Here is a 23,047-nt window from a genome sequence, read left to right on the forward strand (position 1 = left end):
AAAAAAACAAAGTTTTTTTGTGCTAACCTGAATAGGTCAAATATTCTTTTTAAAAGAACACACAAAAAAATCACCAGCTTTCAAAAATCAATAATGCAAATTTTATTGAATTTAATTGGATTTAAATAAATAAAAAAAACCATATACTAATAGAGTAGAATGTTAGATATTTTGTCATTCAGCAACTGTTTAGATATCAAATCCTAATTTATAAAATTCTTTTTTCAATTTCTGTTTTTTCTTTAGATATTGATGTTTCTGAAATTCATAAGAAAATTGATGTTCTTTGATGCTTTGAATGCATTTTACTCTCATTATTAAAAATAACTGTTTGGGCATTGAGCAGCGATAGAGGCAATATATAAAAAATGAAAACTAAATCTGCACTTTACTTAAGGTTTAAAAGCTTTCAAATCCTCCTTGTTCCTTGTAGTATTATGATAGAGAAGAAGCGGACAAACATGCTTTGAAATCATTAATTTATTTTAAAAATTAAGCCCCTCTTGTTTGTTTGTGATTCATAAAAAGCATGTGCAATATCACTGCAGTGTTTAGGTTTACCAAACAACTTTAAAGACTTAATAACAGAAAATGAAAGAAAACTCGCTTTAATATGAAATCTGAGCACGAATACAAAAGAATGTTACATCTAAATTAAAAACAAATTAGGTGATTTACTTTTACAGGTGAATCATGATTCTCATATAAAGTGCTGCAAAGTCCAGCTGTAAAACAGAACTATCAAGAAAAAAAAAAACACCACTTTTAATTGAACAGGCAGTAATTTCACTCCAGTTTCAGGTTCTGTTTATATATCATAGCATATAATGACAAATTAATAATACTCACCAAAATAAGCACAGAAAAAAATCTGTAAGCTTTAGGCTTAATGTATTAAAGTTATATTATCAACAACTGCAACTCAAAAGAAATGAACAAAGCATGGAGGAGGATTTTTTTTTCTGTTCACATTTAGCATCTTATTGTCAGAGTATTGCCTGTCGTTTTATGGTGTTTAAGCAGGGCGTGTAGATCCAGCCTGCTGGATCCCTAACCCTGTTACATTGCAGATTTTTGTGTTCACGTTAACAGTCACTTTCTGTGGGATCTGGTGGCAGCATCACTTTTAAGCAGTAGGTAACCCTGTGCAGCCCTCAGCCTCCCTCCATCTCAGTCCGTTAGGGGTCAATAGCAGCCGTCCTTCCAGCTGCCGTCCCTCAGGGCACTCAGAGCAGCCAGGCTCTTTGGAGCGGCGAGCAAACTGTGGACAGAAGGAAACAAGTCTATTGAGCATCCAAACTAACATGACATAAAAAAAACATACATAATAACAAGAAAGATGCTTCAAAATATGTACATCTGGCTTATCTAGAGCCAAAGCTAAAAGGTTACATCAAGTTAGTGTTATCAGACAGTTGCTGGAGCTTCTCTTCAAACAGATCAAGTCATGGAGAAGCATAAAAAAAGTGCAGCAGTTTTTAACACAGTTTGATTGCATTGTGGAAATCCTGATGAGATGGACTTTATAATACTTATTCCAACCCCTCCAGCTGGCTCTAAACAGTGCGGAGCTATTTATTTAAAGGACCTATATCATGCAAAATAAACTTTTTTGAGCTTTTAACTATGTTCTAATTCAGTTCCTTCATCAGAATCATGCACAAATGAGGTACTTTGTTTGATAAATGCATCTCTGAGCATCCATCATGAGTTTTTGCTGTCTGAGCAGCAGCCCCTCCCTCACCTGTGAAAATGAGCGGTTCCGAATAACTGCCTCATCTGTGCTGCACCAGCAATGTAAACAAACACCCCCTTTCTCCCATCAGGGAGAAATCATGTGAGGTAGAATGCAATGTTTCCGAGTGGCTCTTTTAGCAGCTAATCAGCACAGATTAGCAGGTTTCTTTTTAAATTAATGTCTAAGTCCTGGACATTTTTCTTTTTTTTTTTTTTATGCCTCTAGTCTCAGATTTTGTTCAGGTTTCCAAAGTGTTTTGATATGAAATGGGTGGTACACAGACGGGGAGAGGCAGCTTCACTTTGAAGCCAATAATTTTTTATCAGGGTTGGAAGAAAATAATAATAAATATAGTTATATATTCGGCAATAACTTACTTTGAAATGGTTAAAAAAAAACAGGATATAAAACTGACACGCTCACAAAGGCTGTAAACGAGCAGGACTGTGAGCTGAGCCGTATGCCGAGTGCAATTGAACGCAAGCTGGCAGCGGTGGTTTTACTGGAAGGTGAAATGGGATAATATCTTGGATTTGCATGCTTGCCTCATGGCGGAAAAGCCAGTCAGATTCAGAATATTGGATTCGCTATTCGGAGCCCAGCGACAAAACAATTCAAGGTTGATGGAAAATTCTGTGCAGCTTGCTCTCAAAACAAAAAAGTGTATTTTGGCTTACAGCCTCCCAATTATCAAAACTCCCCTGGATGTTATGGCAGAATGGCCTAGAACTGCTGCCCCCCCCATAAAACAGCAGGCAGCCCGATAACAATCATCAAACAACCACGCCTGACTTCTGGTTTAGGGGATCCCCTTGTAATGAGGCAATTATTCCTACTTTTATTCACCTTGGATTAAATAAAATACATTAGAACCTTTGCTGCATATCTTCCCTCTCCAATTGTTTCCTGTCTGATCACTACCTCCACCCATAAGGAATTTTATTAGGATAAAAGGTGAATCAGAATGGAGTAACTGCTAATGCATTGTTTCATTTTTGATGACCAACAGACCATGAGTGCTGTTAAGTGTTTGAGATATTTTGTGTTTAGCATCACTGTGTGCAGTGCATGAATGGCCTGTTTAGGGTAGAGCCACAGCATGTGGAACAGATCATAGTCGGAACCTTCAGAGATGCGTACCTGGTGCTGTGCTTTGGACCATACCTGCGTGTAGGTTGCATGATTTTACTCGCTCGTGGAAGTCCGCTCGCTCCCACTAAGGACGCTGGGCGAGGAAGGGAGCTGCGCGGGGCAGCCGGCTGGTTGGCTTTTAGGGCTTGTGGCAGCATACTCCCGCTGGCTTTTAGGGGCTGGGGAAGTGCTGTGCTGCTTGGGATGGAGCTCAAACTGGCAGAAGTGGACAGGGAGGTGGAGGTGGGCCCCTGCTGAACCGTTGGACTGACGTAGGCTGTAGCTTTCAGCTGCTGTCGTGGAGTGCTGGAGAAGTTTCCAACGCTCTGGACTCGCTGACTGAGTTGGCCTGGGGAAGGGACTAAAAACAATGAAGAAAAAACATATGATTGGCTTATGGCAGAAATGAGCTCCATGTGTCTGGTTTACTGGTAGACACAAGGGCCTTACTGGACGACTGGAGTCGGAGGAGCCCGCTGGACGAGTCAAAGCTCTGGCTGCTCCGGAGGGAGGGCATTGATGGCAGAGAGGAGGGGCCATTGGAGGGTGGGTTGGAAGGGGAGGTCAGGCATGGCATACTGGGAACACTGGGCATGCTGGGAGCTCGGATCAAGTTGGGCATGCTTCTCTGTAGCTTGTCTATTTCACAGTATAAACAGATCTGATCAGGTTTTGCAATATCGTCTTTCTGCCTAAAAAGGGCTGAAAAATAAAGCTGCATGCAGAAGTTCCAAAATTCTGTGATTTTTAATGTGGGGATGAAAATTTCTAAATATTTGGAAGAATATTTAGTGCTCAACATTTCTTCTACACCCACCTGTGCTGCTCCTGTAGGCTGAGTGTGTGTCTGTGATCAGGCTGGAGGGTCCAGACAGCTGAGAGAGTCCGCTGAGTGAAAACTGAGGGCTGGCCGAGCTGCGCCTGCAATCTCTGAAGCTGGAGAAGGTGTGGGAGTGGGGCATGCCGCCCCGCTGCATAGAGCCTGTACGGAAGAGTCGAGGCTGGGGAGGCGGCAGCTGGTCGTAGCCCTCATCCTCCTCATCCTCCTCCTCAAGGTCCATCTCACAGCGCCTGAGGGAGTGCAAGGAGAAACTGTAGCTGCGACGGCCAGCTGTGGCTGAGGTAGAGGCATAGTCCTGTCGGAGGCCTAAAGAAAAAAGAATCAATGGTATAAAATGACAAAAGGATGAGTCTGAACTATTATAATGTACAATATATCTCTCACAGACATCCTTCATCCATTATTCAGTTACTGTTTGAGTAAACCAGACTGATAGCAAGCAGATTTCTGAAATGCTCTACATAATTTATTAGCTCAGCGCTTAACTGTTTAGAGGTCATGTACTCCTTTTAGTCTCTGTATACAACCCTAAATCAGCATTTTTGCTTTTAGCCTTATAGAGAACAGAGCCCCTGGTCAGTTATATCAACCAGCTTTTAATTTAATTTCATTCAATTTAAAGCAGAAAATATCCAGGTCTACAATCACCAATGCTAAGTGAGTAAAGGAACATTTAATCATCAATCCACATGACCTGCTTTTCTAGCAAAGCAGATTTTTATCCGATCTGGAATATAAAAAAAGGAGCTTACTTGCCTAAAGTTACCAAAAGGTTGTGAAATTATTTGAACATTTGAATCAACAGGCCTCATGTTTATCTCTCCACCATGTATAGTAAGCAGGAGGGTAAGGGAGAGAAAAAAAGAATCCAAGACTAAATGCTCACTAGCTAACTGCAGCAAAGAGGCAACTTCAATAACAACCTAACAGCTGCCTTTTGTATCTCTGCTTCTTTCTGCATATCTGCTTCTGTCTCCTTGAACCCCAGTCGGCCTCGGCAGATTGCCGCTCACACTGAGCCTGGTTCTGCTGGAGGTTTCTTCCTGTTAAAAGGGAGTTTTTCCTCTCCGCTACAAGCATGCTTGGTGTGAAGGTTTGCCTTCCAGTCAATGAGTCAATGCATTCAGCTGGTTTTCGTTAGATTGAAAACTAAATTATCTTGACTGCATCATCTGGTTGAATTGTAAAGTGCCTTGAGATGACATGTGTTGTGAATTGGCGCTATATAAATTGAACTTAATCACAGTACTGATCTTTTTCCGACTTCATATTTGCTTTAACGTGTCAATATAGTAGAGGAACAGAGTCAAGTTATTTTCAAAAACTAGCTTTTCTATTAGTGAAATGAAGTTTTTTATGGACTTTAACAGAACAAACTGAAACTCTATGTATGTAACATGTGTAGTGCAAAATGGAGCACTTCAGCTGGTAACGGTTGAAAAGGCAGGAAATTATTTTTACTCTGGCATTAGGAATTTATTTTACTGGGTGCTTTTTCAGCAAGTCTAATAAATCACAATAATTAGCTTGCAGCATTAACATGCTCAGCTGGTTCAGACCACTCTTAACATTATTTTCCCTTTAGTATGAGATGAATCAAAATCCAAATTATTAATTGGCTTACACGGCATACAACTTGCAACATGTGCCATAATTTAATAATCTTACTTGATCAGATTCTGTTTAGCCACATGTTAATGTCTTCCTCCTTTTTTTCTCCTGTATATTTCTCTGGATTTATAACAATCTGCTTCCTCCACCTGCTGGTCTAACTCCACCTACCAAAATGTTTGATCTACATAAGTCCAGTTGCAAGCTTATTTAACTTAAATCCAAAGAATGTCAACAATTTTCAAAGGTTAAAGTTAATATTTTTTTTCCACTGCGCTAACCAAAAGCACACAAGTTTGACTCTAGAGTTTCATCTTTTTTATTGGCTTGGATGCTTCCTTGGCCACTGTGAACTGTCAGGTACTTTCTCTAGCGTGGGAAAATGTGCTGATCTCTCCATTCTCACGGAGACGTGCCATAAAAATGACTACGTGTTTAGAATTTGGCAGTTTTCTGGCTCTGGGAAAATGTTTCACAGGTAATTTTACAGTCAGCAGATGCACAAACCAAGAAAATCCATATATGCCCTTCATACGCACATCTTTTCTATAGTATAGTATGTAGCGTAACATTAGTCTGGCTATCTCAGACTGACTTGAAGACATTAGCTGAGTTAGCCATTGAAATTGTGTCTAACATTAGAAAATAGAAAGTAGAGTAAATAGAAAGTAATTCACTCTGAAATGTCAATGTAGTAAATTTTGACGCTGTCGTTTTTGTAGTGTTTGCAATATTTGTCATTTAAAAAAAATCATGTGCTGAAATATACTGCATGTTATGTTGACAGGAAAAAAAAACACAAATATATATATATATATATATATATATATATATATATATATATATATATATATATATATATATATATATATATATATATATATATATATATATATATATATATATATATATATATATATATATATATATATATATATATATATACACACACACACATCTTGTGTCATGTATGTTATGTACATACATATGTAAGTTATAATATAAAAGGTAATTAGTCACTGGATAGTGTATGTTCATGTGTGCATACATACTTGTATGTATAGTGTATGCAAATTATCAGATTCTTGTTGAATTTGATGTTGCCTGTTATTTTGCCAATTTATGTGATTTTGCTAGTGTAGAAACTAAAGCTCAGTGGAGTTATTAAACTGCTTCATTAATTTAGCCTTGTTGTAAATCTATGTCAGATTTAAAGGCTAATGCACAGAGACAGCATAAAAGTATATGGCACTATGCATGCACAATTTACAAATAAGAAAATATTATAGCATTAACAGACATGTACATGTAATTCAGTCTTGATGTAAAATCTTGAATTTATATGTAATATGTAATAACCATAGCAATGTAATCAACACCTGTATATTACATGTACATAATCAAGTAGCACTTTTGGCACATCTGTATTAATATGCTCCATAATCACATCAATTCTGCTGTGATGGAATTGTATAATATGTTATATTACATGATTTATAGACTTCATTGACTTCATACTGACTATGCAATGTGATGTGCCTATTTATTTATCACAAATTACCGTAATCTACTGATGATATGAAACAGCAAGTGTGTGTGAAAGTGATACATTTCTTTGTCCTAAAAGTCTTAAGCCCCCCTGAAATTGGCTGAAAAATCTTTGTTGTTGCTGTAGTGCACGTATTGTTTCCATTCCGACCGGTTTTAACTAGGGAGCACCAATATGGCGGCTGGTAACTTCAAAGCACCATGTACTATCAACGGGCTATCAGCAATCCAGTGAATAAATAGAGAAGATCAGTGGGAAAAGTGCTTACATCTAACTTTCATGCATAGATCTACATTTAGCTGGGTGGGTGTTGGCCCAGTGCCTAGTGGTGCTACACAGTGGCCCACTGCTCCCCAAGGAGGGTTAAATGCAGAGGCCAATTTCCTCCAATGTAAGATCAATTAGGTTCAATCATAATTAATAAACCCCCTTTAAGGTTGTTACCGCCACCTATAGGGCTGTAGTGAGTTAGTGTCTATTTCCCATTAAATATAACAACACCTAAATGTAGGGCAACTGCAATTTCAAATCTTTTTTTTTCATGTAATAATCCAGCCCTAATAGAAAGTACTTTTTTTTTACTCTTTTATAATCAGATAACCATTATAAGGCATTTTTATTGGGAGGAAAGGTTTTGATTGATCATATTTGTCATGGTTTTGGTTATGTTGTGCTTTACTTTGCTCCTTGTTTCCTGGTTTTATTGGTTTAATTCCTATTTTGTTGTAATTTCTAGATTTATGTTAGTTCTCATGTTTTTCTGTTGTCCTCTGTTGCCCTCTTGTGTGTGTGTGTGTTCCTTTCCCCTTGGCTCCCTCGTTGTCTCCTCACACCTGCTCCTTGTCGGCTCGTTAGCCCTCACTTTGTCTCTGTCAGCTATTTAAATGCTCTCCCTCTGCTCTCATTCTTTGTTGGTTCCTCTGTTGTTGCTGGTCCTGTCATTGCTGCAATCGTCTCCCCTCGTCTCTCCCTGGCTCCTTCTACGTGTTTTCCCTTGATGTCTCCATGGTTCTGGTCTGTTACGTTTTAGTTGGCTTTTTGGACTGCCATTGTTAACCTTTTTTTCATTAAAACTACAAGTATTCACCTCAGCCTCTCTGCCTCTGCATTTGGGTCCTCCAAACCTCAACGTGACAATTTTTATATTATAGCTCATCTTTGTCCTTAATGTCTTAATGTTGGATCATTAGTTTAATGCCTGACTGCCTCTCTAAAATCACTGCTTTATTTACTATAACTAATGGTGTCCCTCATGGGTTAGCCTTTGTACCACTTTTGTTCATCATCAGTATTATTGATACGAAGGGGCTTTTGTGACTTAAAACGGAGGTGAAAACTTTTCCATTTTAAATTGATGAAACTAAAGTGTAGCTCAGAATCTACATCCCTTCTGGTAGGTAAATATTCTTTAAATCACCATATGTTTCTTTATAAGGCCAAAACAAGCTTAAATGTAACTAAAAACAAAATATATTTTTAATGATGTATATTTTTAGAGGCGACTCACTCTCCTCTTGGAGACGTGCCATGACCTCCACATCTGTCATGTCCTGCAGTTTGTAGCTCATAGAGATGGAGTCTTCCTCCAGCTCCGACATCCCTACGTCGCTGTCCAGCGAAGACTGAGGCGTGATGGCAGCATGGCGGCGACCAACACCTAAAATGATAAAGGAGACTGTCAGGATCCGAGACTTTGCCCACCAGAGGGCGCAATGGATCCAAGCCTGGAGAGTTTGGACTCGGCTTGATCAGCTGTTTCCAGTCCGCTGATTAGGAAGCTTCCTATTTAAGCTATGTTTGTCTGTCTCTCTGTGCTGGATCGTTTGTTTTCTCTGTGCCACCATGCCTGTCTGAGCCTCTGTGATTCCTCCGTGTTCCAATAAATATTGGACTTTTATTCCTCCCTCAGTGTCTGAGTCTGCATATGGGCTAGTAAACCATCGCATCATGACAGAACGATCCAGCCAACAGACTAGCCCCGCAGACTCCTTCTACGCGCTCCTGGTGAGCCCGCTCTGTGCCGTCTAGGAGACCCAGAGCCCGCTTTGTTCCGTCTGGAGACCCTTGAGCCCGCTCTGTGCCGTCTGAGAGACCCCTGAGCCTGTTCTGCGCCTTCCAGAGCCTTTGGAGGTGGAACCTCAATCGGTGGATCCCTCGGTTCCTTGAGGTGGAGCCACGGTCGGTGGATCCCTCGGTTCCTTGAGATGGAGCCACATTTGCTGGATTCCTCTGTTCCTGAGGCGGAGCCGTATTGGGCGGACCTGTTGCTGAGCTGCGGGAGCGGAGACGCGTCCTTCCCGGGGCTTCATGCGGAAGCGGAGACAGAGTTTCTCCCGGTGCTTCCTGCTGAAGCGGAGTGGACGCCTTCTTCCCAGGCCCTGCAGCTTCTGAGACTCTGCTCTGCTGCTGGTTTCATGGCCGGCCACCTGAGACTTTTTCTGGCATTCCTGGTTTGCCCTTCGCCCTCCATGGGCGAGTTGTTTTTTTTTTTGTTTTTTTTTTGTTTTCCTTGGGGCGTCTGGAATCCGCCCTTGAGGGGGGGGGGGGGGGGGGGGGGGGGGGGTACTGTCAGGATCCGAGACTTTGCCCACCAGAGGGCGCAATGGATCCAAGCCTGGAGAGTTTGGACTCGGCTTGATCAGCTGTTTCCAGTCCGCTGATTAGGAAGCTTCCTATTTAAGCTGTGTTTGTCTGTCTCTCTGTGCTGGATCGTTTGTTTTCTCTGTGCCACCATGCCTGTCTGAGCCTCTGTGATTCCTCCGTGTTCCAATAAATATTGGACTTTTATTCCTCCCTCCGTGTCTGAGTCTGCATATGGGCTAGTAAACCATCGCATCATGACAGAGACATTAAACCTCATAAGACAAACTTTTGAATCCTGTAAAGATGCTTCACCTTAGATATATATATATATATATATATATATTTATGGTATATATATCATTGGCGTTAACACATTGCGATAATGCCAGGCTCTTATCAGGCAATAAAAAAAACATATTGCTGTAAATGTATTCTTACAGTTGGGTTGGGTATTTATTAATGACGACTTTCACCTTGATATTTTAGCGTGAATGTATATCAGGTGGCGAGAACTAATCAGTCTTTCAACCTGTGTAGGCATACTGTGAAATTACCACATCCAAGGTGAGGTTCTCAAGCTCATTCTGCAGGCAGCCACATGTGAACCATCTTACAAAGTACCTGCAAGGCGAACCATCATGAGGAGAATACATGACCAGCACGCCACGAAGAGAACCGTCAAAGATGAGAAGTTGATCGAGGCGAGGTGTGTGTCAGATTTTTGCAGATATTACAGTTGTTAAAGTGGGACATCTATAATTACAGGTGGGGCACAATTTTTTGCAGCAAATACTCAGTAACAAAAAAAGCAGTTACTCAGCATTTACTTAAGCAAAAGCAAATACTCAGAGCGAAAAAAAAGTAGCTATAACTTTTTCATAATCTTAAGTAAGAAGAGAAAATAAATTGTGATTTTGCAAAAAAGTAAACAATTTCTTTTAAATTCTGGAGGCAGCACACACATTATGAATACCTTTGGCAAATTAGCTGTTTAAATCTAGATTAATTCTAAGATTACAGTGAGGTTAATCTAGATTTTCAAAAATATTGAATCCACAAATATATATATATTTTCATCCTGCATAGGAATACTATTAAAAGTGTGGAGCAGAGAAAACACATAAGTGAGGTCTTACTGTGAAGAGCTGAGTTGGAAAGGAAAGTGGGTGTTCTGTCATTGAGGCTGGAGCTGGTTCTGTGAGGGGGAGTTGGCTGGACAACAGGCTGGGCAGATACCGAAAGCGGAGCTTAAAGGGAAAGAAACAGAACAGGAAGTATTTAAGCCGAGTTTCTCTTCAAACATCTTGAGGATCTGATCATATAATCCCTGCTCTACAATTTACTGTAATCTGATTTTACACTGCAGGGAGTAGGTTCTGTGAGAATCTGGGTTATGTTAATACAGTAATGTCTCACTGTATTTCTGAAGTAACAGCTGCTTTTGGCACAACCTTCAGATTAATTTGGAGTAGAACGAGACATGGATTTGAAGTGGAAGTCGGCTTTTCTCTGATGGACATTTTTCCAAACAGAATCTAATGGACTTTAAATATCTAAAGTTAAAAACCTAAATAAATAAAAATAAGTTAGACCAACATAAAGCAAAGGAAAGACAATGACAAATGCTTTGAAAATATGCTTTACATTTAAAAAAGTCAGCAACCAACCGCCATCAGAAGTCCCCTAATTAGTAAGAAAAGTACTGTAAAACAGTATTGTGTGAACATTCAGGGATGAATTCACTGAAACCTATAAAACAGGATTAGTTAGATAGCAACATCCTCACAACCTTGAACAACTCACATGGTTCATTATCATCCTTTACCCAGAAACTGATGGTGTATAACCCATTTTTGAACTAAGAAGTAGCCACAAGCCTTGAAAAGAGAATTTGAAAGTTATTGTTTCTTGGATGCTCTCTAAATTAAAATGAGCTTGAACTTTTTTGCCAAAAAAGTACAGCCAGAAACTAAAGAGTTGAATCACAATCAGAATCAGGTTTATTGCAAAGTAAGTTGCACTTATAAGGAATTTGACTTGGTGTTGATGGTGCAGACAAATTGGATATATTTACAGAATACATAATCTATAGCTATATACAATATAAAATCTACTATATACAATATAAAGTATACAGTAGACTGTGTGTTAATTTAATGCTAGAGATCTTGAGATGCCACGTTGGTGTAGGTCCTGAACGGTGGAGGGACAGAGGCAGTGTTAGTGTCACAGCGTTCTCTGGGCCTTGCTGATAAGGCTGGTAGCAGATGGGAAGAAACTGTTCTTGAGGCGTGTGGTCCTGCTGGACTGAAACCACCTGCCAGAGGTAAATAACTGAAATAGTTTGGGGCTTGGATGCAAGGTATTAGCCACATTATTTCCTGCATGCATCAGAGTACTGGAGGCGTACAGATCCTGGAGAGATTGAAGATTGCAGCCAATAACCTTCTCTGCAGACCGTATGACACACTGCAGTCTGCCCTACAGCGTACCAACACACCGAGGCAGCCATCCATGGCGCCAGATTGTTGCATCAGTAGAGATGTCCACCAAAAGATTTGCATTTATTATTTGGGGCTGCAGATACATCCGTCCCAAAATGTTCAGTTTTTAAGTTTTGGTTAATCAAAATAAACAGAGTGACTTGTGTGGTAAAAAGAAACAAGGAATAAAAAAAGTTTTCCAAGAAACACAACCTATTAACTATTTTGCATATCCCATAAATCCCTCCAATTTCTCTTATACTATTCTTTTTTTTTAATCTAAACTAAGCACAGCAGGTGATAAACAAAATAAATATGATGAAAACCCTTCATATTGATCAGGATAATCTTTATCGTCAGTTTAATCATCTGTGGACCTGCTTGGTTCTTAGTGTTACCTCTGGTCTCAGTTAGTGCAGCGGGTTTAGTGTAAGGCAGGATGGGTAAGCTGAGCGTGGACAGTCCCTCTATGCAGCTGTACGGACGGACAGAAGACCCCCCTCTCCATCGCTTTGCTGCAGAAACAACATTGCATGCAATGAAGCACATGTTAGACTGATTGCCTCCCCTAAGTTACACAACTCCCCACCAGCACATTGATTAATACAGTTTAACACACACTGACCCATGTTAATCTGCCCTTTACAGATAAGCATTGATGTGTTAAATGGTTGAGTCCAAAAAGCCTCCAATACCAGATTATTGGGATAAAGCATAGATTTTTTATATTTTTTTTTTTTTTTTTTTTGGTCTTAGGTTAAGCATGGATTGTGCATGTAGGTTAAATCACTTTCCAAAAATGAAATTAGATCCACGGACTACTTAAAAATCTGAGCTTGCATTTATTTGCATATGTTTCCAATAGTTCATATTTTATATGCTCAAGACTGTGCTACTTTATATTATTTAAAGAAGTTACAATAATGGTCAATAATCTATAAACTGATCGCTGACTGAAATGTAGTAAAGGAGTAAGTTCTTTAGGCTTTATAGATGCTAATATAATTAGTTTTATAGGTTAATGTTCCTTCATTTTGTGATCTGTCCAGTGTATAAACACTGATTAGCAGTCTGAGAGAGGCACTCTCCTGACAAAGTGAACCGTTTTGCATTCTTCACACAATTTGGTTAAAACCATTACCGAATAAAACCAGCATTCACAGCAAGTTACCAAACTGCTTCTGGTTTGTTCAAGACACAAGGGTGCATTCAGGTCCCCTGAGGAGAAGGGCCAAGTTGAGAGAAAGAAGAAGTCCTTTAAACATCCTCATTACTGACTCACAGGGTGGGCGAAGGCCCACAGTATGAGAATATTTAATCACAGGGAACCATTTTGAGAACAATCCATGTACATCAACATCTTGCGAACATGCATCCAACAGCTATGGGCTTTTATCGCATAAGAGTCTCTTAAGCAGGCAACTGAACTGCTGGGGCAACTGAAGCACTGAAATCCTCTCCAAATATGCATTAAATGTAACCAGTGTTTCTATGGTAACCATATCCCCATGCATGAGAGCTAAGAATGGGATCCAGCGGCTGATATTATTTATTGGCACACATGCTCTATGTACCAGCTACTGCATTTATATATACATTATACACAAGTAAATCTCATATTAACATTTTGGTCATTTTAATAATCCCTTGTCCCAGATAATGGTAACAAATTCTAAACACGGTTATGTTCTTAGCGAAAAGCGGTGATTCATCTGATTTTCTTTACTGTAAATTGTTGTTATGGCTTATTTTAGCCTATTCTATAGCCAGATTTGCTTAAAATAACAGGCTTACCTGTACTAAAGAAAAAAAAGCTAAAGGTATGATTTTCTCCAATTTATTCATTCAAATAGTTAAGAAACAACCTCAAAAATACAGACCACAATGCTTTGTATGTTAAATTTTTTAACATTGGACAACCCTTTAGAAGTACAACTTACTGTTTATTATTTACCTATTTCTAACCTAATATTAACCTAATCCAAATTCTTTCTTCAATGGATGCTTTGTTTATTTTTTCAACACACAGCCTGGGCCATCTGACTTTAAAATACAAATTGAATGCAATATTTTCAACAGATACTACAGAACCACCTGAATGGTATTTTTATCCTGAGTTTAGACAAGCTAACGTCAGAACTGGGATGTGGGATTAGACTAGATTATTAAAAAAATAAAGATAAAACAAAAATTGTGGGGAGTGGCGGCCTAGTGGTTAGGGCATAGAGCTTGGAATCCTGAGGTTCTGGGTTTGAACCCCACTCCCACAGACTGCCACTCTGTGTCTCTAAGCAAGACCTTTAATCCAATACTGCTCAGCGAGCGCCCCACCATGGCTGCCCACTGCTCCCCAAGGCGATGGGTTAAATGCAGAGGTAAATTTCTCCAATGTGAGATAAATAAAGTTTAATTATTTGTTTAGTTTTGGAAAAACTATTTCTTATTAAAATGATGCTCACTATTGTTAGCTATACAAGATAACAGCTTCTTGTTTGTCTCAGTTTTATGAATTTAAACACTAAAAAACACAATGAACAGTACTACCGGTAAGTTCTTTTTTTTGCAAAATGAAGAGATAAGGAAAAAAATGGTCAACGTCCTAGGAAAGACATCTGGCTTAAATTAGCACTGAAGCTAAAAATAATTCTTTAAACTTCCAGGATAAAGGGTTCAAAACAAAAACAACCATGAAACAACATTGAAAAACATTAAATCAGTGATAACAAAAACAATGTTAAGCTCAGCACAAAGTAAAGTGCTTAAATTATATTCTTTTAAACATTTTTCTACCATGTGTTACTAGACTTAAATATTTAGACTCTTCAGTCAATTTATGCACTATTTCAAGGTTTCCATCCAAATACAGGCTGTAAAACTATAGTTATTTCTTGTGCAGCGGTCCAATGATCAATAAAAATGATTTATGGATGACAAGGGGTAAAAACTTCAGTAAGGATTTATGGTAATACATGTTCTTTATTCTATTAACAGCGTTCAGGGCTTCTACACTATGGGTATTGTTGCCAGGCTAGAGATTTTTTTTATTTTTTTTAAACAATATTATGAGAATAAAGTCATACAATTACAAGAATAAAGTTATAAAATTACAAGAATAAACTCGCATAAAGTAATTTTATGACTTTATTCTCTAATAAAAAAAAAATTAATCTCTAGCCTGGTCCTAATACTTTGTTGTACTATACAGATTTAAAACTTGATTTGGAAAAAGAGTTAGAAAAAATTTTTTTTTCATTGGCATTCAGAAAACTAGACAATATTTGACATACATGGTTCAAATCGGAGCAGAGCTGAAATGACCAGTGGTTATGTAGACATTTTTTGCTCTCTTTTAAATTCCCTCAGCAGTCTCCTCATTGCTCTAGTCCTAGCAGACTGAATCATTGGGGTAGAGGCATAGGAAAAGTTTGGGTGAGAAGCTAATTTTTTGTTACTATTTTGTGACCTGAAATGAACAGCAAACATCAGCCTTACTCAAAGAAGACCCAAAGAGAACAGGGACTCTGAGACACAACATTTTTGTACAACACAATACCACAAAGTTCTATTGAAGGTTTCCTAAATGCTTGAATAAACTCAGAAAAAAATCAAGATTAAACGGAAGACAAATATTGTAGTAGATTTAGTTATGCTGAGTAAATGTGCTGGAATTAAAGGCAGGATTTATTTTAAGTGTTGGAATCTAGAATTAAAGATTATTTTAATTATTTCTAAGGTTCTTTACACATAATAATCAGAGGTCCCACTAATTATGAAGGGCACCCCATCTGCACTTAAAGTGTGCTATTTTTCATAAAGCCAGATTCTAAAATATTTTACTTTTACCCAGCAGTCCAAAAACGTAAAACAAGTTACAGTAATAAACAAACCACTGGACTTTGTTTTCCAAGTTCAAAGACGTTTTGCTTCCCATCCAGGAAGCTTTTTCAATTCAGAATGTATGGATTAGCATTGAGTTCCAAGCTTTATAGAATAGCCCAACAAAGCCTGTTATGGCTTAAAAAGCATAACATTGAACCGGAATAACAGGTCCACCCCTTAGTGGTGGGGAATCGTTCTCTGGAAGAATCTTCACCCAGCAGACAATGTTTCATCATTAGGAGCAAGTTGAGATCTTTATTTTTAGTATGCTTAAGACATGGGGAAAAGACAATTACTATCAAAAATTGGGATCTTAATGCTGTTAAAAATAGAACAGCCAAAGACAAGGGATGCCTCTGGTTTTCTATTCTCAATCACCATTTTTCCTCATTTCTTCCTTATTTTACAAGAGGAATTTCTGCCTGTGGATTTGAAAAAAAAAAAGGCTGAACAGTCTTAAATGACTCCTACTCAGGTACAAATACACCAAAGTTTCAGTTATTAAAAAGTGATTTTATATCGGGGAGGAAGAGACAAAAAAAAAAAAATCGTATTACAATCTTCCTTTTTCATTGTTTAAATTCTAACAATAAATATCTGCAATTTAAAGGTAGAACATACCTATAAATATAAAAATACTTTTTATTATTATGCACAGAGTTGTGATTAAAGAAGAGAACCATGGTTAAATAAATTTTCCTAATTTTTCCTCACAAAGTGATAGCCAAGTAAAGGTGTCTAAATTGTGATGGTGGATGAATCCTGGTAATCTGAGTAATAAGTACACTGTACCTTGGTCCAGTCTGTGACAGAGCGTCATCTTAGCCAGCGCCACCTCAGGCCCAGGGTGGTCCAGGACCTGCCTGCACCACTGAAGAGGGCTGAGCATGCTTTCACTGGGTGGCTTGGCTCTGGGACTCACATACAGCCTGAGACACAGAAGCACTGAAGTCATATTCTGCAGCCTTGATTCAAAACCAGAATGATAAGTGAGAGTTTAATGGAGTTTAAAAAGTGTCAGAGGGTGTATGTTAAATTCAAAACATTTTGGACAGGCTGCATAAGCTAAACCACAGTTATAGAATTTAAATTATGACTCAATCAGTGAAACTTATAAGGCAAAACATATACAGTATATATCGGTAGCTTTAACGTGCAATATTCATTTAAACTGCTCTCTGCTCTTTTCCCATAGGAGAACGATTGATCAGAAACAATTAATCAGATTAATCGTGATTAATCGATTATTGAAATAATTGTCAACTAACTCAGTAATCGATTTAATGTTAAGAGGAGCATAGAGACTATAAAATATGCCTTTAGCTGACGGAGCAAACTACTTAGAGCAATAACTATGCCGTAATTGTGAAAATATATATAAATACTTTACATTTGAGATAAAAAGAAAAACATTTCCTTCTGTCAATATCTATTTAGAACTCCACTAATAGAAAGTTCACCTGGTTTAATTCTGTAGAAAATCTTCTTTGATGATCCTTTCACTATCCAATTATTAATCAACTAATAGGACAAATAATCAAAAGATTATTACATTGGCAAAATATTCTTTAGTTGCAGCCCTAATCTGGACTGAGTTAAAGTGAATCTTCAAAGCCAGAAAACCTCTGTACTGGCTGTCAAGCACAGGGTGGATGAATTATGCTGGGGGTCTCCTTTACTACAGTTAGGACTTTCTACAGAATATGTAACTTCACCATGAATCCTTAGCTTCGCTGTTAATCACAGAAGACAATGATTTATTGTCATGATCTTGGCGCTGATGACTGGCTTAATTACTCACTCCATTCACCCATCCAACCCTGCCCGGTTGCTCATTAACTTCCATCTGATCCACCTGCTGCTGCCTCTATTTAAGGTGCTTGCATCCAGTCATCAGGGCTAGATTGTTCTTGTTCTCTCTAGCCATTGGTGAAAGTGTTTTTAGAGTTGCTTGGTGTTTCTGATTTTCTGATTCTGACCTGTTCTCATCTGAATGGTTTGCCTGAAATGTATTTGGACTTATGGACCTCTGAGCCTGCCTGTTCTGATCTGTTTGCCTGACCTGGCTTCGGACTACCGCATGTTCTCCACATCTGGAATCCTCTGGGCTGCGTCCGCTGCATCTTGTTGGCAGCAGACCGACTGGATCCTACCTTGTCTCTGGGCACGGACTGAACTGTTAAACCAGGTTAGGAACTCACATGGAGAATCATCCTCCGTCAGATTATCATTGTCGCTAACCCGTGTTTCTCTCCTGCAGAGTTTCCTGTGATAGAAGCCCTAGCCACTGCTACTCCGGTCCACTGGCTCTAAATAAACACTTTTGAAAAATTCCACTGTCTTTGTCCTTGAATACAGGGTCCTCTGTTCTGAATCGTTACATTTATAACATGTATCATAACGACTTAGGTCAAACATCTTAACAACTCACAGCTGCCAATGAAGAACATGCAGAGAAGAAGTAAACCTGCAAACATGAGAACGATTCTACTTTTAAACCCACCCCTTAGAAATAAGAGTTTAAATACATTTATTGAAGCCTTGGTATGCAATCATGCTAATAAAGAGTCTTTGCTGCTTCTTACCTAAGCTCCCAAATAGTAATATATGAAATCCAAAAATAAAACTTATTTATCATTATTTGACTTTTCAATAGAAATGTTGCTGTTTTCTATTTAACTCTGTAAGCCTTATTTAGTGAAAACAAGTAACATGTCTCGTTTTCTGCATAGAATTACACCTACACATGATAGAGGGCTAAAATAAAACTGGGATCTATTCCTGGACGATTCAAGTTAAAGAACATAAAAAGGACAAGAGTGACCTTAAATTCAACAACTAGGCCAGAGTGTTAGAGAGATTTTAAGGTCAGCTCGTCGTGTTAGATGGAAAAAGGATACACCAGGGTAGGAGAACAACTTTGCAATAAGCTGCATGCTACATCCTCCACCTCCTCACATCGAATGCATAAAGCAGCTTCAGTAGTCAGCATGTCAGTGTGAGAGCAACCCAAGTCAACAGCTACTGTGCGTTACGCTAGTTCAGCCTGGGGCTGAGCAGCACACACAAAGCCTAGCTGTTTGATCATAGACTGAAGGAGGTCATTGTTTCTAAATTCATCCCAGAACATATGCTGCTCCGAACATCCAAAGATTCTGATCTATTATATTGTTTTTCTTCCTTAAGAAAAAAAAGTCCACAAGTATTCAATATGACAGAGTTTAACATGAGAAGAATAAACACCATAATCAAAGCAGACACAACTTTTCACAAGACCTTTTTCCACCCATCAGCAACCAGTCTTTAATAAATCCTGCAAGCTTTTCTTGGCTTGCTACTTTTTTTTTTTTATCAAACTAGAGAGATAGAAATAAGTTCTTCTAATTCAAATTAATAACTAGAACTTAACATAACAGGTTTAGGAGCTTATTTAGTGTAAATTAGTCATAAAGAAATACTTCATTTTCTAACTTTCTGTACAGAAAAACAGAATGTTTTACATTAATTTATTTGATTTATTAAGAAAAGTAAGCAAATAAATTAAGTACAGCTTCACATAATAGAATAGAATAGAATAGAATATTAAATCCCTTTATTGTACCAAAATGGGGGAAATTCTGGTGTTTACAGCAGCAAAAGATTATAGAAAAAACACAATTGTGGAGCTTAGAAAAAGGCATAAGAATAACATAATAGTAAAGAGCTAAAAGATAGACAATAAATAATACTGCAAAGTGTTTTAACAATGTTAAACTGTGCACCTGGACATTAAATAACCAGTACATAGCTATAGACATAGCTGTATATTATATTATAGCTGTTAACATAAAAGATGCAGGGATCAGATCCTTATTTCCCTTATAACTGATTTTTTGTTATCTTTGCCAATCTTTCTTAAACACTGTGAAAAATAAAGAGTGAAAAGCTCTTGTAGAACTTTAGGTGATTGTAGTAGGGTTTAATCTACCAAATGAAGGGATAGCAGTCCTTAGGCTACTGTCTCCACTTATGTTTTAAATTACTAATTTTAAATTTTTTTTAAAATATGATGCATTTCTTAACACAAAATGTGGAGATTTGCTTCGATTAATCCATTTAAAGGTCAAAAACGAATAAAAATCCACCGGATTTATGGTATCCTTCACCACCATGAGGGTAAACTGACTAATTCATATTTTGGACCACTGCATCTCTAGACATGACCATCAAATTTAATCATTGTCGTTTGGATAATTGTTCTATATTTGAAAAAACAGTAAACTTTTTTAAAATTTTCCATTTAGAAAACTTTCAATTCAATTCAGTTTATTTCTATAGCACCAATTCACAACACATCTCATCTCAAGGCACTTTACAGTTCACCAGATCATTACCGGTAAGTCAAATTGATTCAAAGTTTTCTATCTAAGGAAAACCGGTTGATTGCATCGACTCATTGACTGGAATGCAATCCCTCACACTAAGCATGCTTGTAGCGACAGTGGAGAGGAAAAACTCCCTTTTAACAGGAAAAAAACTCCAGCAGAACCAGGCAGAACTTTCACATTGATATAAAAGTCTGCTTACAATAATCACAAGTCTAAAGTATTTATTGCTCTGTGAAATATTCAGGTGGAGCTTTAATGCATTATATATAATAAAACTCTGGCTTTTTAACTGTGTTTTGGTCAATGATGCAACTATTGGTGATGTTTGGCATTCTTAAATCTAAATAAACAAAGATCACATGTAAAGCTCTATTCTTGGGTGTCTTTATTCTTGACATATATCTTCGGCGTTTGCTTTTAATGAAATGTTCTTTAAGATTTCTTCATTTTTCTGCATGTTGGATGATCTTAAATACATGTTTTGCTTAACAAACATGTTTTTGCTTAGAAATCTTACTCAGCCTTTTTTTTTTATGAACAAAAACACGGTGGTTACCAGCTATCGGGCTCTCCAACAGGGAGCACGGTGTTCAGGTCCAAAACATCCACCTCATCCAGCACCGTGGCGGAGGCGCCACTGTCCTCCACGGGGGCGTCAGGAGACGCGCAGCTCGGCTGAAAATAAGCGAACGGCTCTCCCGGCGGTCCCCGTGGCGTGGAGAAACACGGGTGACTCGAAACATCATATTTGGAAGAGAAAGCGTCAGCCAGACACGCCGTGGCCCCATGCAGACAGGACAGCGGGCTCTGGAGATGAGGGCCCACGGCGCAATTGTTTCCAGCGCTCGCTCTGCTCCGCAATTGTTCGTTTTGCTTCTCCAATTTTCTTACCAGCTCCTGGAGCTTCAGCACCTCCAGCTCCGCGTTGGCGATTTTATTGTTGCCGTTGACGTCCGCCATCCTGTGGGGGTTCAGCACCTCTGCTTCCATTGAATAAGAAGCACATTTAGAGGAGTAGGAAGCACGGCCTGTCTGCAAAGAGTCCCTTTCTATTCAGAGAGGGTATCCAGATTCCCCCCTTAAAGCTACTACAGACAGACAGTGATGCTGCTGCTGCTGCTGCTGCTGCTGCTGCTGGGATGACTGCACAGCCTGCATCCCATTGGTCCGCAGCTTGGAGCTAAATTCCCATCACACCACTGAGAGAGAGATTATTATAGACGCTCTAAACATGTTCCAAATCAAAGATGTGTGCATTAAAGTTGCAAATTTCTCCCTATTTCTATTAATATTTACATTTTACTCTGGAAAATAAACATATACTTTTTGTGAAAAATGTTGAAAAAATATTTGGCTATATCACAGCTATAATATCTTAATTTTAATCCTGTTTTCAAGGGAAATGCTATTGTAGACATGGGCGTAGGTTTACATGGGGACCAAAGGGACATGTCCCTACCAAAATTTTGTACTGACCTACTTGTCCCTACCAACAATTAGATGTGAAGAACATGTTGATAGTTTACAATACAGCATTGTTGTAGCAGTAGAGGACTTTTGTATGGAGAATGCTGACAGACAAAAACATTTATCTAAAATGCAAAATATTCATATATTTTTTTACAATTTTGGTATAATTCCTGCTTTAAGTGGGTCACACTGTGAGCTAAAGACATGTTTTAGCATCTATACTCCAGTTAACGATTAATCGATTACTAAATTTGTTGACTTTATTCAAATAATCGATTATTCTGATTAATTGTTTCAGCCCTAGATAAAATACACGAAATGGGTTAAACAGAGTAACTAAAGCCTAGATGTACAACTTGTAGAGTGAAGTTAATGTTCTAAATGCTCAGTGTCAGCTCCTCTTCTAGTTCAGGTGCTGATTAAATAAACTAAATTAATTTGGCATCCGTTGAATCTATTATTTTTCTTTATTTAATGATACAAAGAGAACATTTAAAAGATAAGAGTGGGGTTTACCTCTGTTTACCTCTGCACAATTCTATACATTCAAAAGAAAATACAGGATAAATCCACATATAACAGACATATTTAGACTATATTTGGTTAAATAGGCACAGATTTACCTACTGTCTTAGTTGCTGGTAATTTGGAGTGGAAAATAGTCCTAATTCTACGTTCATTAGAGCCGATGATGCTTCAAACATTGAAAAACAGCATCTAGTGTGTGTAGTGCTTATAACATTTGTATAAATGTAGCAAGAAATGCTGCTTTACTCTTTAAATGATATACACCCTGATTTTCACGTCAAGCATAACAAACAAGCATGCATATTTTTGCATAGGACCAATGACATCAGACCAATAGTGTCCCTACCAAAGTTGAATCAAACATACGCCCTTGATTGTAGATGTTTTACTTTTAACTGAAGAGAGTAAAGAAATTCACATAGAAAACCTGTGCAAACAAATTGATTCCCTGCAGTATTTTGAGGTATAGTGGAGGATGTTCTTTTTGTCATAGTCTTGGTTCCCTATCTGCTCGTTAGCCCTCTCTTTGTTTCAGTCTCCCATAAATAATCTCTCTGTGCAGTTCTTCAGTGCTGGTTCCTCGTCAAACTTCCTCCAACTCGGTCTCATTGAGTTTTTCTTCCTCGTGATGGTTTTCCCCTCAATGTCTCCATGGTTTTGGTTAGTTTGACTTTGTTTTCTTGTTTGATTTGTGTATTTTTAGATTCCTGCCTCCATGTTCAGTTGTTTGATTACTCATCGTTAAATCATCAAGAAACTCCCCTCTGCCTCCCTGCCTCTGCATTTGGGTCCAAAAACCTCAACCAAATCCTGACACTTTTTTCCAGGTGGATCACCAAAATAAGTCATCCTCCTAACTCACTCTGG

The 23,047-nt window shown here is 38.3% G+C and overlaps 1 protein-coding gene across 1 annotated transcript; it reads right to left on the reverse strand.

Moving 5' to 3' along the window:
• Positions 1–464: 464 nt before the first annotated feature.
• slain1a (SLAIN motif family, member 1a) lies at positions 465–21,304 on the reverse strand. Its single transcript, XM_038302460.1, has 9 exons — positions 20,739–21,304; positions 16,608–16,744; positions 12,335–12,451; positions 10,590–10,700; positions 8,378–8,527; positions 3,687–4,016; positions 3,320–3,508; positions 2,903–3,230; positions 465–1,261 (listed from the first exon to the last, which is right to left on the reverse strand). Exons 1-9 carry the CDS (start codon positions 21,170–21,172, stop codon positions 1,186–1,188), a joined length of 1,872 nt encoding a protein of 623 aa, XP_038158388.1. The 5' UTR covers positions 21,173–21,304; the 3' UTR covers positions 465–1,185.
• Positions 21,305–23,047: the final 1,743 nt, after the last annotated feature.

The sequence above is a fragment of the Cyprinodon tularosa genome, unplaced genomic scaffold (assembly GCF_016077235.1).
Source record: "Cyprinodon tularosa strain WSP-4 unplaced genomic scaffold, ASM1607723v1 ctg49, whole genome shotgun sequence".
Lineage (NCBI taxonomy): Eukaryota > Metazoa > Chordata > Actinopteri > Cyprinodontiformes > Cyprinodontidae > Cyprinodon > Cyprinodon tularosa.

What these genes read in the sequence shown, in the direction of transcription:
- slain1a (XM_038302460.1), bottom strand. Translation starts at nt 21,172, where the DNA reads ATGGAAGCAGAGGTGCTGAACCCCCACAGGATGGCGGACGTCAACGGC. An exon ending in GGCACGTCTCCAAGAGGAGA is followed by an intron (nt 4,017 to 8,377) that starts GTGAGTCGCCTC and finishes TTTTTTCTTTAG; the next exon opens with GCCTCCGACAGGACTATGCC. An exon ending in CCTCCGACTCCAGTCGTCCA is followed by an intron (nt 3,231 to 3,319) that starts GTAAGGCCCTTG and finishes CATTGTTTTTAG; the next exon opens with TCCCTTCCCCAGGCCAACTC.